The following is a 19,686-nucleotide window of genomic DNA, read 5'->3' on the forward strand; positions in this document are numbered from 1 at the left end:
TAGTGGTAGCGCCACCGCTTGTGATGCAATTGTGCCGTGGTTCTCCCAAAGTCCCAGCTTTAAATGTGGACTGTCAAATACTAATACCATTTCTTTCTCTCCCAGTAATCTCATATCTGTCACTATGCTATATCTAATTAAAGACTAAAAACAGTGACCAGCATATGATCGTAGATCCAATATCAGTTTCTTCAGTTTAGTGTGTGCATAAAAAAAACTTTCAATGCATGTTTGTGCACCGGTGTATGTTTTTTTGTTGTCCTCCGATCTAATTTCCTTAACTTGATCAGGTCCTGCTCGAGCGGGAACACAAGCACATGGGGCTCTCAGAATACAGAACGATGAAATCAATTCCAGCCGGATTGCTTTATGTGCTGTTTCTGAATGCTGATGGAAGCTGTATGTGCATGCCGCAGGTCTTAGTCTGTTATTGGGCCGGTATTGAATGTTATTTTTAGTGTCAGTATGATAAATCTTATGAGATTCACACATATGAATGCGGTCTCACGCCTGGGAAAGTCTTGGACCTTCTGTGGGTTATTTATTTTTATGCACAAATAATGGTAATTTTACACAGTGTGTTTATATAGTTTTTCAATTCACGTTTCATTTCCACCTAGTTGGTTTATGAAATGTTGTTTGGAGTCAAAACCAATAGAAGATACAGTATGCTTTGTATGATATGTTTATGGGTGTTTCTGCAACTGCGGGCACTTTTAAGTCCCAGCAGTGAAATTTTAGATTTATGTCAAAATTTGTCATATGATGCTTTATAAATATATTCACAGTGTCATCACACACCTTGAAAAAAAATTAATGATTAATGTGATTTAATATTAAATTATATAGCATTTATAGGTCCAAACACCATTTTTGTACATGTCCCACAACTCTGGTCACAGTAATAAGATATGTAAAATAAGCTAATTGAATTACAATTTGACATTATTTCAAATGGAATTGTTTAATATACATGTTAATTTACAGCATCGTAAATGTTTTTGTATATTTTACTGATAATTTTATGAAGTAAATGTGCCTGTCCCACACTTTTGAGTCCTTACTGCAACAATGGAAAAATGCTTTTATAATGAAGTTTTATCAAAGACAAACAAGTGTAGTTTCTATGGAAACATAAATTACCACATGAGCACATTGCTGACAGATTAGGCCACCTCACTACCTCACTCACAAAATCCCAAAAATATAAGGTAAATATCATATTTTCTGTGTCAGTATTTATTGTGTGTCCTTACCATACAGCTTAATAATTCTGTACTTTGAACTACATTTTAAAAATAAATGTATATTACTGTTTGGTTCATGTATATTAAGATGCTAAGAGTCAAAACTTATGTAGTCGACCTTACTAGCTGCCAATTAGCTGCAATATTAGCAAAAATGTCATTTCTGCAACAAGTCTTTACTGCAGATTTTCAAGGTTTACTGTATATTAAATGACAAATATGAAAATAAACATTTCCATGCAGTTTTGTTGACCCTATAATATGTATTTCAGACTCTGATGATTAAAATTCACACGGGTTGATTTTTTTTATTTTGATCTGTCAAAAGTGCCTGTAGTTGCAGAAAACACCCTCATATGAATACTGTGTTTCATCCTATAAATGCCTTCTATTGGAAAGGTTATGTTTGAAGTATTAATACTCCAACTGACATAAACTTGCTAAAAAGAGATCTTATAATCTTTAAAAGCACATCTAGTAAAATCTCTGAGCCTGAGACATAATTCTCAGTTTTACACCAAAGACAAAGCCCACAAGGTTAAAAAATCAACTGTAACCACAAGGCGTCACTCCCCTCACCGCTCTGTGCCACATGGTAAATGCCACTGAATTGTTTTATTGTTTTATCTCTGAAATGCAAATTCAAGACGACCGCGAGTGCCCATTACACTGACAGACCAAAAGGTCAAAAAACATCCCAGTAATGCCTCATGGGAAAGATTTCTTGAAGTTCAAGAGACCCTGTTGTTGCTTTAAGAAGGAACTGAGACTGAAATGCTGTGTCCTACTTTTGAAAACCTCTGGAATGATACAACATATCATGGTCATGTAGTTTTTGGCAGGTGGTTTTCAGAGGAAATATAAGATGCCTGTCAGGATAATAGAGTAATGACAGAGCTCTGGGACGGAGTGAATGAGAGCGTTTACAAGCCTGCCATGATGCAGTGCTGGTGGCGTTTCTGCAATGCGCTGTACTGCACTGTGTGACAGGACACAAATTTGCAAGAAATTACACAGATGGAAACACTGAAGTAGAGTTCTATACTCAGACACTTTTGACCATGTTTGTTGGAAACCAAACATTTAGTGTGGGTTTAGTGTAGCCTTACACTAAAAAAAGCTGAAATCCAGTACCCTTCTAAACATTGAATTTCAAAAAATCAGAAACCTGGAGTTCTTGGGTGTCAAGATCACTAGCCTGTGTCCACTGTAACTGACCTTCTTGCTGGACGTTGAACGTGTTATGATGGAATGCTGTAAATAATATGATATTAAGCACTTTTTCCCACCCCAGTGATCCCATTTCAACCTCAACATTCCCCCAAACCCTTCCTTCTTTGAATCTTGAGGAACGTATTCTCTCCTGATCAGAAAAACATAGCCATGCCTCCAAAGGACATTTTGAAAACATGAAGCATGTATGCTTGACTGGAATTCCCAACGGATTTCTGTCAGAGACAAAGATAAAACGCGCTGTGCTGTTTTGTAAGGGAGAAGACAATTGAAAGTCTGAAAGTCTTGACAGTGGAACACTGAGGAACGTGAGGGAACAAATGAGAGAAAAGTGATGAGAGGACCGAGAGATGGGAATAGATTTGCACTGGTAGGGTAATCCAATAAAGAACGTCTCAGCTCAGTGGTGAGGGAGGGAGATGAAATTAGCAAGATGGAGGACAAAGTGACTTCACGGTGTCCTGCGTTCATGAGACAATACTGTATCGACAGTCTTAACAGTCTGTTTCTGACTTTCTGGAAAGAGTTTGTTCTACCCACTGATCTACACTGCGTTCCAAATTATTATGCAAATGATATCTTTCTCTGGTTTTCCTAATTTGTCGATGCAAATGACAGTCAGTATAATTTTCAAGTAATCAACAGTTAGGGTACATTTGGAATTTTATTGAACAAACCTCCCACTGACAACAGTATTTATTTAAAAAATGAAAAACTCAAAATGCACTGTTCCAAATTATTATGCACAACAGAGTTTGAAAACATTTCATAGGTTGTAAAAAACTGAAAATGGTCATTTGTTGAATTTGCAGCATTAGGAGGTCATATTTACTGAAATCAAAAGCTATTTCAATCAAAAACATCCTAACAGGGCAAGTTACATGTTAACATAGGACCCCTTCTTCGATATCACCTTCACAATTCTTGCATCCATTGAACTTGTGAGTTTTTGGATAGTTTCTGATTGAATTTCTTTGCAGGATGTCAGAATAGCCTCCCAGAGCTGCTGTTTTGATGCTAACTGCCTCCCACCATCATAGATCTTTCGCTTGAGGATGCTCCAAAGGTTCTCAATAGGGTTGAGGTCAGGGGAGGATGGTGGCCACACCATGAGTTTCTCTCCTTTTATGCCCATAGCAGCCAATGACACAGAGGTATTCTTTGCAGCATGAGATGGTGCATTGTCATGCATGAAGATGATTTTGCTACGGAAGGCATGGTTCTTCTTTTTGTACCATGGAAGAAAGTGCTCAGTCAGAAACTCTACATACCTTGCAGAGTTCATTTTCACACCTTCAGGGACCCTAAAGGGGCCCACCAGCTGTCTCCCCATGATTCCAGCCCAAAACATGACTCCGCCACCTCCTTGCTGACGTCGCAGCCTTGTTGGGACATGGTGGCCATCCACCAACCATCCACTACTCCATCCATCTGGACCATCCAGGGTTGCACGGCACTCATCAGTAAACAAGACTGTTTGAAAATTAGTCTTCATGTATGTGTGGGCCCACTGCAACCGTTTCTGCTTGTGAGCATTGGTTAGGGGTGGCCGAATAGTAGGTTTATGCACAACTGCAAGCATCTGGAGGATCCTACACCTTGAGGTTTTCGGGACTCCCGAGGCACCAGCAGCTTCAAATACCTGTTTGCTGCTTTGCAATGGCATTTTTGCAGCTGCTCTCTTAATCCGATGAATTTGTCTGGAAGAAACCTTCCTCATTCTGCCTTTATCTGCACGAACCCTTCTGTGCTCTGAATCAGCCACAAATCTCTTCACAGTACGATGATCTCGCTTAAGTTTTCGTGAAATATCTAATGTTTTCATACCTTGTCCAAGACATTGCACTATTTGACGCTTTTCGGCAGCAGACAGATCCTTTTTCTTTCCCATATTGCTTGAAACCTGTGGCCTGCTTAATAATGTGGAACGTCCTTCTTAAGTAGTTTTCCTTTAATTGGGCTCACCTGGCAAACTACTTATCACAGGTGTCTGAGATTGATTTCAGTGATCCAAAGAGCACTGAGACACAATACTATCCATAAGTTTAATTGAACAATATAAAATTAAATGTTTACGACACTTAAATCCAATTTGCATAATAATTTGGAACGCAGTGTATATACTGTATCGGACTGGATTGTACATAGATTGCTAAACCAACGGCAGTAGGTGAAGCCACCAGAAGTGTTCACGCAGCCATGTTGGAATGCCCAACTGACAGAGGGCGTCATTGACTAACAGTCAAAAAACTATCTAAAATATTACCAATTTTACTAGGCTTTTTACCGTGTGTTTATCCCTATTTTATAGCATCTTTAAATTGCAGAAACCCTTCTAAGGGGTGTTGCTTGTCATTAGAATGACAAAATGGTTCAAATGCACTCATAGACACTATGAAGCACCCACGAAAATGCATGAAATATGCCAGTTTCTCTTTGCGAGATGCACAAAAACCCTTTTGAGCAATGAGCATGTTAAAATGCTTAGTGGAGCATGAAGGATGAGCACTATTCTTTTGCTGCCTCGCAAGCACTTTTGTTTCTGAAAATGCAAGTGTTTGGAATGGATACAGAAGGCCAGACCAGACTCTTGCTGTCTCTGTCACACTCAGACAAAGTGTTGCCAATGGTTGTCTACACTCCGCGTGAATGATTTAATATGTCTGTTTGTGGTGCCACTGATCGAATTCTAATCTCTGAAGACATCATTTTATGTCTACAACTCTAATACACCCTCTCCCATTAGCAGTATGCAGTATCTAATATGATCTACCGTAGGACGTCCACGTTGCCTGGATTTTAGAGGCGCCTGGCTCCCCTTGCCTATTATGTTGAGAGATAATGGATGACACCTGTATCCTTCTGCAGAATATAATGCACTATTGTAGAATGTTATGCAAGATACACTCAGGCACTTCATTACAGTGGATTTGATTTAAACTGAAGAGCTCAAAGCACAATGGAACCAATTTTCCAAACCATTGGGACATTGCTGGATGGGAGGGTTTGTTTTATATCTGGCACAGGATCCTTGATGACAGAATCCTACATTTTTCCTAAAACAGCTCCCATGCTAAGGCAATAGAAGCTCCAAACCTCTTCCTTCCTACTGGAAAAAAACAGCTGGTTCACCCAGCCTGGCAAAGCTTGTCATACTGGACAAGCTGGTCTTCCAGCCTGGTCAGGCTGGTGTTTAACTGGTTTCAGCTGGTGGGTCCCAGCCTGACCAGCTAAAACCAGCTTGACCAGCTATAAAAGGTGGCCAAAACTCCTCCAAAACTAGCCTGCTTCACCATTCAGTTTTTTTATTTCAGGCTGTATTTTGTTCCCTATTTAGGGATAGTGCCGTTTCCCAATAACTTGTCAGTTATCAGCGTTCCCTCTTTTAATTTCTCATTTTCTAGTATCTTGCTCTTCTCTTTCCCCTTGCCGATGACTGGTTTCCATGGAAACGCCACAGATGGTTCCTACAGCTGTTTTCTCATTTTGCCGTGACAAGTTGGATTTCACCCACTCTTGCGCCCTACATCCAGGAAATGCAGCAGATTATCAAGTACTTGGAGGGAAGCGCATATTAGCCTTATCACAGAATCGCCAGCAGAGCAAATTCCAATAAAGTGAGCCGTCCAAATGTTGAGATAACGCCACACAGAACCCTTTTCATCCCAGCATTGATATTTGAAGATCAAAGCATAAATGTCCTAAAAGTCTGAGCCCTTGTAAATCTTCTCCTGTGACATTATATCATTTTTGGCCTAAATTAGCCAAAAATGGTTTCCGGCAGCAATACTTGCTGATGTGTATGTAAAGAGCAGGTGCAACAGTACAAAAGTACTGATTCCAGTCAGTATGATGAAGAGATGCCTTATAGGCTAAGCGTATCTGCTGACCTCTCTTTAGTTGTGCTCTAAAGCAGCTTGGTCTGCCGGGTGGTCTCTGGTGCTTCTACTAATGCCTGCACCATCTGAACCATCTAACAGATGTGCTTATCAGTCTCTATAGCTGCATGTTAGCATGCACTGGTTGTTTTGTCTGCCATTAGCAGATACTCTGTTCCCCGAAGATCACGCAAAATTAACCCATTCTCTTCATGGTTAAGAGGACCGTTTTGTAAATTGAGGTTGTCAGCGCTCATACAGATATTATTAATATGTGTCTACCGAAAGGAACAGTTCACAAAAATTTGACATTCTTACTCATTCTCGCATATAGTCGCGGAAAAATTAAGAGACCATTTTAAAATTATTTTCGGTTTTTCTGACTTTACTATATATAAAGGTATGTGTAAAATTATCATTTTTGTTTCATTCTGTGAACTACAGTACAAACACTATTTCTCCCAAATTTCAAATACAAATATTGTTTCTATTTGCATTTATTTGCAGAAAATGAAAACTTGAGTGACATTGTCACTCCTGTGGTTTGATTTTGTTGAAATTCAACAGACACTGGACTGGAATGGCCTGGAATGGCCTGTCATGGCTCTGCTTCATTTAGTCATGTTTTTCATGACAAAGCCTTTGGTTATGTGTGGAGAGAAACATATTATTGTCCTTTTGACAATAATATACGTTCTCTCCAGTGTCTCATCTCTGTTCCCGCCATCTCGTTTCCTCGTTATCTTTCCCTGAGTGTTTAATTACCCACACCTGCCCCGTGTCGTTATCCCTCGTTTGTCTCTCCCTATTTATACCCTCATGTTTCTTTGTCTTGTGCTGTTGGATTGTACTCTGTTCATTGCGTTCTGTATGTCCTGTAATTCTGCGTGTATTATTCCTCGAGTTTCCTGCCTCGTCTTGCCCGTGTTTGTGAGTTTAAGTTTTGGATTTTTTAGTTCTTGTTTTTGTTAACAAAAATACTTTATTATACAAAAACACAAAACAAAACACCCTCGATGGGGGAAAAACAGAAACAGAACTAAGATCTAAACATGAAACAAAAACTTCCCACAATGGGGCAGAACAAGAACTAAAAAATCCATAACTTAAACTCACAAACACGGGCAAGACAAGGCAGGAAACTCGAGGAATAATACACGCAGAATTACAGGACATACAGAACGCAATGAACAGAGTACAATCCAACAGCACAAGACAAAGAAACATGAGGGTATAAATAGGGAGAGACAAACGAGGGATAACGACACGGGGCAGGTGTGGGTAATTAAACACTCAGGGAAAGATCACGAGGAAACGAGATGGCGGGAACAGAGACGAGACACTGGAGAGAACGTATATTATTGTCAAAAGGACAATAATATGTTTCTCTCCACACATAACCAAAGGCTTTGTCAGGACTCTGCTACAGGACCAAGAAAAACATGACTAAATGAAGCAGAGCCATGACAGAAGCCCCCCTTTAATGAGCACCTCCAGGTGCTCACCAAGGGGTAGACGGACGAGACAAGACCGACTGAGATAGTGACAAAAACCAGACAAACATGGTGAACATGACAAGGGGCAGACAGGACAACAAGACCACAGGGTTAGGGTGTGATAATAAAAATAACAAACAAGGGAGGTGGGGTGGTGCCAAACAAGAGCCCATAGGGGGCAGTCCAAAGTGGTTGGGGGGAATAGTCCCAGTCCCCGGCTGCGCTCGAGGGCGCGGAGTCCTGGGGGACTTAGGGGGAGTCCTGGGGGGACAGTCTTTGGCCCTGGCAGTTTCCCAGGGGCCGGCTGGACAGGGCTTGACGCCGGCTGGAAGGCCGGCTGGACAGGGCTTGACGCCAGCTGGAAGGCCGGCTGGACTGGGCTTGACGCCGGCTGGAAGGCCGGCTGGACATGGCTTGACGCCGGCTGGAAGGCCGGCTGGACAGGGCTTGACGCCGGCTGGAAGGCCGGCTGGATCACCGGACTGGATGCCGGCTGGATCACCGGACTGGACGCCGGCTGGATCACCGGACTGGACGCCGGCTGGATCACCGGACTGGTTGCCGGCTGGATCACCGGACTGGACGCAGGACTAGACACAAGACTAGACACAGGACTGGACACCGGACTGGACGCCGGCTGCACCGGACTGGATGCCGGCTGCACCGGACTGGACGCCGGCTGGACCACCGGACTGGATGCCGGCTCCACCGGCCGGGTTGGAGACCACGCTGCCCGCCGTTGCCTCTTCTTCTTCCGCCTAGCCACCCGGCTGGTGGTCGGGTGATGGAAGGAGGTATACGGAACGGCTGGCTCCGGCTGGGACTCCTCGGAGGTGGATCCCCAGGACGCTCGCCTCCCCCGCTTGCCAACGAGGCTGGTGGACGATGGAGAGGCTGCCGAGAGTGAGGGGGATGGCGTGGCGATGCCCACAACCCCGATCTGCAGGGAACCACCCTCAGGGATCGTGACCAGCGAAGATGGGTAATTGGAATATGTTGAAACCGTGGACTCTGACCGCTCCACGGCGGACAGCCACACAGCGTTGAAGTCCAGCGGCCCCAACGCCCTCATCTCTGCCCTCGAGAGTGGATTCCTGAGACCGGAGTTGAAAAGCACGGCAAGCTCCTCCTCCCCAAAGACGCCATTCTCGGCGACGTCCAGGAACCTCTCCACATATTCGTCCAAGCTCTCGCTCCCCTGGCGGATTCCGCAGAGGAGGCGAGCTAGGTGGGACCGTCCAGTGTCCATGCCGCCTACTGGGTTCTTTGTTTGGCTGTTGGATTCTGTCACCCCCTTACCCACCGCCTGCCTGCATCTGGGTTCTCTGCACCCCACTCGTGACATGGCCACAATACATCTAGAAATGCTGATTAAATGAACATTTGAAATGGTCTTCTATAATTTTTTATGTATTATGAAATAATGTATTTTGACTGACTGTTTGAGTGAGCATTATAATTCTAATGCAACAATTTTTGGTTTGTTGATGTTCACTGTTCAGAGATGTTTACTGATGCTAGTCATTCAACCGATTGTTTTTGCATTATGCCCAGTCCACACTAACACCGTGTCTACACCGTACGCGGCGCAGCAGGATGCGACACGGCAAAAGACAATAGAACGAATAAGTACCCATTATAATTTTTAATTTTGTCCACACTGGATGCGGCGCGACACGACAAACCCATTACAACAAGCTGTGTGTTGTGTCGTGTCGCGTCATGTACACGGTGTAATGCGTTTTCGTTTTTGTAGACGAAAACTGAGCTTTTTGAAAACGCACTCCAAAGTGTATAAATTTGAATACGCAGTTTTCGTGTTGTAGGGTGGATGTGGAAAACGGAGATGTTTAAAAACGATGATGCATTTTTTGGCATGTGACGTGGTTGTTTTTGCTGCTCTCCAGTTTGATAACGTTAATGTCAGTTTGTGCATTTTAGGAGACAAAATATGAATTGCTCGCAGTTATTGTTTGGCAGCGGAGCTTGAAGATAGAATCGCTTTTGCAGCTTTATAGTCTTGTGTTACCCGCAGCAACATCCCTACCTCATTGTCCGTCCATAAAAAAAAACCAGTAGCTGCATCCCAATTCGCATACTATCCGTCCTAAATAGTATTCGAAAATAGAATTAGTATGTCCCAAATCATAGTATGCTGAAATGAGAATTCTCAAAGTACCCGGATGGTCTACTGTTTCCGGTGAAAATTCGAAGTGTGAATCCATGGACACTTAACGGCTGATATTACCCACAACTCACCGCGAGAGGGTGGAGTTTAGTGACGCTACACTGCATTAATAAAATAAAATAAAATATACTTTGCTAAATTAATAAATCTACGTATACAGTAAACATTACATATGAAATAACGAATGAATAAATACTTAAATTCAAGGAAGAGCTGTATGTTGATGTTTGTGACAGTTAAGGATCATAGTGTCGTCTAGGCAACAACGGCCACTTCAGTTTCGCGTTAGTATGTCCCAGTGCATGCATACAGTTTTGCTAGGCACTAAAATGTTTATACTTTTCCATAACAAAAACAGTACACACTTTAAGGGCATAGTATAAGTAGACGAATTGGGACGCAGCATATGTCTTTTCTCCATATCGCAGCGACATAATAAAGTCAATAAACGTCTGACAGAAATGACATGGGTTGAAGTGTTTTACGTTACGTAAGCGTTTTCAGTACGTTTCAATACTGCGTTAAAACGAAATAACTCAGTTTTTAAATGAAAATGTATTACTGTGGACATAGTCTAAAAGAGAGGGTCAAAAACAGGTTAGAAAATAGCCTAAATTATTAAAACTATTACACTTTTCTAAATTGTTGTTTCTATCGTCCTAACATGTCCTAACATAAATGGACCTCAGAGAACATTCAAATCTAAAATATGCAGTTTATGACACCTTTAATAGTCAAAATATGTTTTTTCTCTGCTTTTGGTTTAACAAATAGCAAGTGTTCTATTCCAGAGCCTGTGGTGAGATAATGAAGATTGGTATGCTAATACGTCGATTGGGTTTTTCTCCAAGGAGCCAGTTTCCCTCCCACGAGCAACCCAAACAGCACTGAAATCAGGAAATGTGAGAACATCCCCTTCATAAAACCAGAAGAAAGTTGGAGAATTTGCCATGGGTTTAAGGCTGGTACTCATTACTGCAAAGAGACTGGGGAAATTAATTAAGCTCCCCGACAGCTAATGACTGCGGGATTTGTAATGCTGTCTGGGCGTCTGGCTAGCCTTCCATGTGAACAACATGCATTGAAGTTGATTGGGCTGATGTTTCTGAATTAGAAGTAAATCAGATTGTTGCACACTTAAGTGTCCGTTTTAGCTGTGATTGTATACGCAGATTGTAGTTTGTTTGTTGTGTATTATGTTGCACGCTTTTCCTTTTCAGTTTGTTACAATGCTGTGATGTTCGTACACCTTGCCAAAGCTGGTGTTTGTTCATTATTGGATTTTTGTGTACAAGGAATAATAGGGGTCACATAGACATTCGGTGTTATCGGGTCTAACAAACGAGCCAGCCACGCATATCGCTGAGTCAGATCGCCATAACAACGCCTTATGAATATGAATGAGGGCAGACTGCATTATGTGCATGAACGATTACCCTTCACAACACCACTTCTACTCAAAGCGGGCATGTTGTCATGCATAAATAGGTATACAAACTGAATAAACATGATGTAAGACCGAGCCAAGCAGACAACATTTCTTTCCAGCTGTGCTGACACCGCGACATGGCTGTCAATGGCACATGAACTCTCCCATGAGGGTCTTAATATTACGCTGCGTATAACTAGCCTGATCATATAGCGATTACCACCGTAACTAACCTTTGCTCTGTCTTGGTGGGTGGTGATTCAAGGCCATATGTGTGTCGTGCAGAATCATTCATGAACACTTTGGATTTATTACCTAGCTTGAGACCTATCGATCTGTTGGAGCCTTTGGGCACCGGCGTGTCTTTGCGAAGAAAAGGCAAGACTTTAGGCCGTCAGGCATACAGTATGCGATTAGCATCGATTACATGTTTTGTTTCATGTGATTAAGATGCACGGCCATCAGAATATGTTGTACAGAGTTAATCTGGCACATTGCATAGCCAGCCTTTTATCACTGAATAGCCCTTGATTGCTTTGGCATATATCTGATAGTGTCCTTTACAAGCGTCACACCCTGCCTCATTTCCTCACTAGCATCTTCATTCATTTTTATTTTCCTGTGTTGTCAGCTCGGTGTAATCCACACTAGTGTTCAATTTCCGTATGGGGATTGCGGAGCGATCTTCCAGATTCACCCATTCAGCCTCCAAAATATCCATCAGAGTGACGTTTGGAAACACAGGTGCCACCGCTTTAGTTTTCTCCTGTACAACACTAAAAGATGTAAAGAGGGTTCTTTTTGTCTGATAGGATCCCACAGACAAATATTTATGCAGAGCAGACTGTATCACAAATATACATCTTGCACTATAAATGGTGTGCTCAATAAATCATGCTAGCACTAGTCTCGCATAGCCAGACCTTCATACTGAAGGTCGGGAAGCTTTCGCCGCTGTCTTTGGCCAATGCCCGCCCAAGAGGCCATATGACTGACAGGTCAAAAAAAGCAACCAGTCACGTTTAGTTTTGTGCCGCGTCATGTTTAGGGGCATGGAAATGTTCCCGCAGTAACAGACCGGCGTACATTCACGAACTTATCAAAAGTTAACAGCAACAACAATGATTATAAGTTTATGCCGTGAACCTCGCATACTAAGAAGCGTTTAGTCGATCTTGATGAATTCTTATTGCAACCGTTGTAAACACGACAGCTTACTTCTTAGATCAGATGGCTTCATGTTGTTTCCAGGTAGACCGTTAAAGAACGCGACACGCACGTCTTCCGGAAATTCTGTGAAATTCAGCCAATCAGAAGATGACTTTGAACGTGCTGAAGTGTTTCCAGAAAAGTGCAAAGGCATAGTCCGGCTGTCCGGGTCCGGGTTGTACAGTGCATGAAAGCGTACAACAGCGCATGCGCAAAAAAATGTTGAATCGGCCAAGTCCACTCGGTGACGTACTGCACATGTGTCGAACTCATCTATCATCTATCTATAGTTTGTGCATGAGACGGAGACGGACGCGGTAAGTCAAGTATACCCGGCCCTTTATGCATCAGACGTTTAGCCAACTGAGGCTCAGACTATGCTAGCACATGTTTTTCCACTACTTTGAATCATCAAAATAAATGAACCAATTTCCAATTTCAAAAGTTATACTGTTCGAAACGTATCTTTTAAGTGTAATATGTAAAATAAAATAAATTGTATACTAATTTAATACAATGTAATAAAATATTATACATTTTTACAGTGGAAATGTTTTACTGTGAAGGTTTGCAAAAATACTAGGCCTATGTTGGTATAAACCAGTGGTTCTCCAACTTTTTTGTTGTAAGGCCCCTTCTTTTGTAGGATGCATCGCTTTGCGGCCCCCCAAATAAAATCTTCAGTTATACAATGCTGAAACGTCAATTATGTGGTTGGTGGGCTTATTTTTCTGATGTTTGATTGCATAAAATGTATGATAAATTTCTATATTTCATAAAATGCCCCAAAATCTGTGGCCCCCTGGATGCATCTTGGGGTCCCGCCAGGGGCCACGGCCCGCAGTTTGAGAACCACTGGTATAAACCATTTCATAATTTTATGAAATACATATGTCATCATATTTTGATGCAATGCAGAGTCTACATTTGTATCAGATTCCCTTGGAAGGAAAGTATTTCTTATATATTCCTGAATGGATGTGGATGACACACGGCATCAGTCGGCTAGACTGCTGACTCTTAGCTTATCTTGTGCGTGTATCGGTCTTCTCTTCTGTCTTGGGTGATTTAAACCTCAGCTGAGATCATATGGGTCTCCACCATACCTTATTCATTTCTCCACATAAGCAAATTCATTTCCCACTGAGCAGGTGTGAGACACAATGCCAGACTGGTAAGACATCATGCTGTTGCAGCTGAAAATCCCTGAAGAACCTGAAAACGGTTGTGATAGTCTTTTTGCACATTCTTTCATTTATCATGTGTCTGGAGTAACATCAAATCCCTTACCTCCCATAAGAGTTTAGTACCTTGATGGTGAGTTGACAAAATACTGAGAACCTGCTTTGTTTTTGAGATTGACCTCATGTCAGTGCTGCCTCTCTTTCTATGTCAGCATCACATGTATCCTTCCTGGACAAAGCTGTTTGATAAAACAAAGCATATTAATACAGCTTGAAAAGAATTGCTGTTTATGTAGAGCATTCTATTTCAGCAAGAATGCAACCCTAGAAGGCTGATTTCTGGGTACAGATGTATATATTGCATTTCTTTTATAAAGAAGACTTTTACCGAAATGCCCATGATGGGAAACTCCAGTGGGAGTACGTAACCATAACTACATTTCTTAGTTCAAGGCAGCGGACAGCAAGGCAGCTCACTAGGTTTTGGAACGGAGCCAGTGTCTGATTCCATTGTCTTTACAGAAACGAAGTCATTGTCTTTTTTTCTGGCTTTGTGTTGGTGTGCAGAGAAGGTCATAGAGAGATGTGTGGCCGTGTACTGTTGGCAGATAAGCTCATCTCTCTTTGCGTTTGTTTTATTTCAGTGTTACGGCTGCTGAAGGATGGGGTTGACCTGAACATGGTTATTTCCTCAGGAGGATCTCTGCTCCATCTGGTAAGAACATGAGGACAAGCTCTGACAAATTCAGCTACACACGCACTATGCCTCTTGAGCTTTCACACACCGACTGATCTGTCCTCACGTTACTGTAACTGCCCTCTTTTCAAAACAACATCTCACTGCGCAGTAGTAGAATGATCCTTTCTCGTCTGTCTACCCTTCATGTTAAAGAAACAGTTCACATGAAAAGGAAAATAGTTACACATTGTAAAATGTGCTGGATTTTCCTTTCTGTACAGTGGGATTTTCACTTAGGGTTGATTGATATGAACTATGGCATTAACACTTCTGGCATTTCTCTTATTATTATATTGCTTATAAGATCACAGTGTCTGTTTATATACAGTGTGAGCAGGACAGATGTGTCATTTATAATGAAGTTTCTCAATTTAATAGTTGGTGTCTATTACACTCCCACCAGTGGGTGTAGTATAACACTGGAAAACATTTGATACCATTCAATGACATTGACTTTAATAGACCGCTGCAGCATGTAAGCGCTGTACTCAAGCAAGATAGATGACTCGATTTTCTGTAAATTAATTTTATGCCCACAGAGAGGTGAATACATTTTTATTAGGGTTCGCCAGGGTCTAGCACATCTAAACAGAACACATCCAATTTCAGTGATAATTGGCTGCAGTTTAATTAAGCTTTGGCTTAAATCAGAGCAGGTCCGTCAAATGTAGGAGTTTTTCTGATGTGTTCTTTATCGACTGGGATTATTTAATTGGATTATCTTCCTCATGCTTTTGTTTCTTCAGTGCGCCCGCCATGACAATGTGTTTGCAGCAGAGGTTCTGATAGAGAAAGGACTGAACGTGAACCTGCAGGATGAAGACCTCTGGACCGCCCTGCATGTGGCCTGTGCCTGTGATCATGCTGATATGGTATTACTGCTATTGCTGGTGAGGACGACACCATACACGTACAAAATTGTAGCTTTTCCTCGTTTTCTGTTGCTTTGAGGTCACTCGCTATATGCTAGGTTACTCTCAAATTTGACAAAATTGACTTACATTTTTTTACATATCTAATATTTTGTTTTTCTTTTCTGAGAAACGAACCAAAAATATTGATGATAGTTTGCGGGGGTGTATTCAGATTTTTGTCTAATCAAAAAAATAAAAGAGTGAGACTGTCCCTCAAGTCACCTGTTTCTTGACTAGCACCTGACTAGCAAGTCATGCTTCATAGCTGTGATGTAACCAAAACGGAGAAGGAGAAAGCCCTTAATATGTCCCGCCGAGTTTTCTGTAAGAAACCCAACACACATTGTGCTCTTCGAAAGCATTCTTGGTATTTCTCTTTGGATGTATCATCTGTGGCACTTGTCCTTAATGTGATTAAATGGTTTGTGTACTGAAGGATGAAAGTGAAAATAAGATGGCAGAGATGAAAGGCATCGCTGCTTGCCTCCCTGCACTCTCTCACCGGGGTGTTGTGAATTTAATGAGCTTCTTGAGTCGACACACCACCACACCCCTAAACAACCTTGTTACATTAGTGAGTGGTTTTGTGTGTGTATGTTTGGGAGTGCATTTGACACAAAATGTGTAGAGGAAGATGTGAAACTGTAGTTTCATCTTTTAAAGGAATAGTCCTCCCAAATTTAAACTTTCAATTTATTCTTTACTTACCCTTGTGACCGAAAACTGTTTCTGTGAGTCATTGTGTAAAAAGCTGCTTTTTCCTGGGAGATCTTGTCCATATAATGAAAGTAAATGGAGACTGGGGCTGCCCTGTCCAAAACCACCCGAAAGTATAATAACAATTATTTTATATGACTTGTTATATTCAGTACTTCTCAAGCCATGATAACTTTTGTGACAGACAGGCCGAAATGTACATTATATTCGCTGGAAAAGTTTTATGCACTACTTTTTTGGCACTGTGACAGCCCCAGTCCCCATTCACTTTTAGCAGCAGACATTCTTCAGAAATTCACCTTGTGTGTTCTGCGGAAAAATGCAAAGCTTTCATGACGTGATGGTGAGAAATCAAAATGCAGTCAGAGGTTTTTGTTACACAGAAAGACATAAAGACACAGATGGATTCTCTCCTGCAGGAGAACTGTCTGAGTAAGACAGCTTAGAGTAAAGTTCTGTTATACATCGGAAGTGTCTGATCAGATGAGCGTAATCCTTCACATGCAGCGCTGACAGATACAATGGAGTTCAGGATCTCCCTGCGTCTTTAGACAGATCTCAGCCAAAACACAATCAGATCAGTGCCATCATTTACTACAGACAAACACAGCCTAACCTAAAAAAGACACGATTAACCATTTTCTTGAAGCAATATTCTTTTTTAGGAGGAGGAAATGGTTTTGACTTGAATACAGGGGCGGGCTGGCCATCTGGCGTACCGGCGTACTGCGAATGCACGCAACGCGAATGCAAAAGGCACGTATGCAAATCCCATCCCCCCATCCCCCCACCCCCCGTCGACAGATTCCGTGGAGGGCCGATGTGGGTCTAAAAATGCCAGGGCCGATTTTTCTTCCCAGTCCAGCCCTGCTTGAATAGATGCATTTAAATAACATTAAATATATAAGCTAAATGTAGCATAAAATGTGAAGGTGCTGGGAAAGACGCATTTGTTTAACTTGCAAAATTAGAACTGGATCATATTAGGAAACCGAGTAAAACTGGGTTGGATTTGGTTTTTCCTGTCAGCACGATTGTATTTTACCTCATGCACTAGAACGCTCATGACTCACCTGTGGATTCCCAAACCATTAATTCATAAGTGTGTCACGGCTCTTGTATTTCCAGCCACTCTGAAGCTCTTACTGACACACAAAGAGTTAAATCCGGGTTATTTTTAGATCTGTGATTTCAAAGAGTGCCTTTCCTGGGAAGAATTTCTACTCCAAATGTTAAAGTGGAAAGGAGAAGCTCAAGATTATTTCTGCTTATTGGCTCCAGTGCAGCACACCATGCAGATGTAGCCTGTTTGCTCTAAGCATTGATATATGTGCGTGTTTGGGTCTGTGGTATATGATATTGTTGGCATTTGATGTTTGCGTATGTGGACTTTGTAATGTCTACTATCGTAATGTTGACTCTTTTCTGGTTTTACGAATAGTTTATGATATGGTTTATGTCCTCACCATGTTGTAGTATGTGTAATTCAATGAGCAGCATTTATCATTTCAACGAATTCAGTATCATGATAATTCATTAGCATATCAACAATTTCCAATCAGGCCACAGTTCATGTCAGTTCATTGCCTCACACTAAAAACCAATGTCACACATTTTATTGTGGAATATGTTACAGAGTTAAAGGGACAGTTCACCCAAAAATAAAAATTCTGTCATGCAAACTATTTGCGTTCCTACATTCTTCAAAATATCTTCTTTTCTGTGTTCAACAGAACAGAAAAGAACATTTATAAAGTAATTTTTCCTACCATGGTAGTCAATGGTGGCCAAGAACTGTTGGGTTACAAACATTCTTCCAAATATCTTTCTCTGTGGTCATCACAACAAAGAAATGTATTCAGATTTGGAACAACTCGAGGGCGAGTAAATCATGACAGCATTTTCATTTTTGAGTGAACTGTTCCGTTAAGAGCTTTGTTTAGAGTAGCATTGTACCACACAACTCCTGCTACTTCTAAAGTATTCGACATGAATCGTTTGCACAGTGTGTAAATATTAAGGGTGTTCAAAGCAGCCGGTATTTGTATCTGTATTTGTTGAGGGGGGGAAAGTATTTGTATTTGTATTTGTATTTGAGTAAAATTCAAAATAGGCATAAAAATCCAGTTTTTTTGCGTTACACTTCTAATTTACGTTATAGTGTACGTAAACAGAGCGAACATGAGAGCACCCGACTGCAGACGTCAATAATGCAGCGTAACGGAATACTCTCCCGATCAAACTCCGCTTCCCGAAAGTTATAAACTGCCTCCGGAACCCAGTTAAGGTACAAACATCTATTCAACAAAAATAGTGATGCACGCAGTGAAGTCTTTTTTCGCTCAGCCGAGCCTTCTCTGTTGCTGTGTGGAGCAGCCTGTGTCAGTCACCTCTTTTACCCCCCTCCCCCCCGACTCCTGAATGTCACTCACTCACTCATGCGGCATGCACTGCGGTCTCGTGAGAAAACGCAGCTTTTTGATATAAAGTTGTTCTTGTTCCCGAATACAAATATTTTTTAAGTATTTGTTCGAAATAAGTATTCGTAAAAAACACGCTATTTGTGCCTTTCCGAATACCGTATTCGGGTTCGGCTCCACCCCTAGTAAATATGGATGAAATAGTACATAAACTCAAAAATTATTCAGCCACTTGCTAAATCAGACATGCAGTGTTGACAAATTGTTTGGACAAATAGGGTTGGCATGTAATATTTTTTATTTTTTGGCAAGGCAGACGGACTTCCCTGTTATTTGTCAGTTCTGTCATAACCAAATATGCTTTGTATGAGACTAAGACATTTCAGACTACAAAAAATATTTTACACCACAAAAAATCCTTTAAACCCCCTTAAATTTCCCTACAAACTTCAGTCAAATACGAAAGTGAACCATCAGCCTTCAGCCAAATACTACGAACCATTAAAACCATTAAAATAATGTATTTGGGGCTGGTAAATCCAGTATGTATTAATGGTGTTCCCATTTGCCAAAAAAAATTACACCAATAGAACCCAACACATTACCAGTAGAGACCCACAGAGACCATGACAGTTTCTATTATAGTTCCCAATCCCATTAAATCCATTAGAATTTGTGTGATGGTCTATATTGTTTTTTCCCCAGAAGGGATGTCTCGGATCATCCAGTGTGCATGATCGGTAGTAGTAGTAAAGTGTATTTTTGGCCAGTATTCCTGAAGGGTTCTGTGATTGAAGTGAACTGGCAGAGGCACATGGTTTGATGCTTCATGCTCCAGTGAAAATCAGGTCAGTAGTGGTCTTCAGTCTCACACACACATGCTATAAAAAGTAGAGCAGGCATAACTGGTGTATGACACACCTTCAGAATAACAATAACGGTCAAATTGATTTAGAGGTCTTGTGTGTTTTTTAACTACGTACTTTAGATGTGTTTTCAGTACGTGGATGTTAAAGCAGGAAATGTGGCGGC

At 41.5% G+C, this 19,686-nt stretch overlaps 1 protein-coding gene across 6 annotated transcripts in view; it reads left to right on the forward strand.

Moving 5' to 3' along the window:
- The window catches only part of myo16 (myosin XVI), a 184,927-nt gene that overhangs the window by 51,249 nt on the left and 113,992 nt on the right, over positions 1 to 19,686 (forward strand). For all 6 annotated transcript variants that reach the window (XM_057336149.1, XM_057336150.1, XM_057336151.1 and 3 more), the window contains exons 3-4: positions 14,509 to 14,579; positions 15,350 to 15,493. In XM_057336149.1, the coding sequence (XP_057192132.1) occupies positions 14,509 to 14,579; positions 15,350 to 15,493 (215 nt within the window). The remainder of the gene's footprint in view (positions 1 to 14,508; positions 14,580 to 15,349; positions 15,494 to 19,686) is intronic.

The sequence above is a fragment of the Triplophysa rosa genome, linkage group LG6 (genome assembly GCF_024868665.1).
Source record: "Triplophysa rosa linkage group LG6, Trosa_1v2, whole genome shotgun sequence".
Lineage (NCBI taxonomy): Eukaryota > Metazoa > Chordata > Actinopteri > Cypriniformes > Nemacheilidae > Triplophysa > Triplophysa rosa.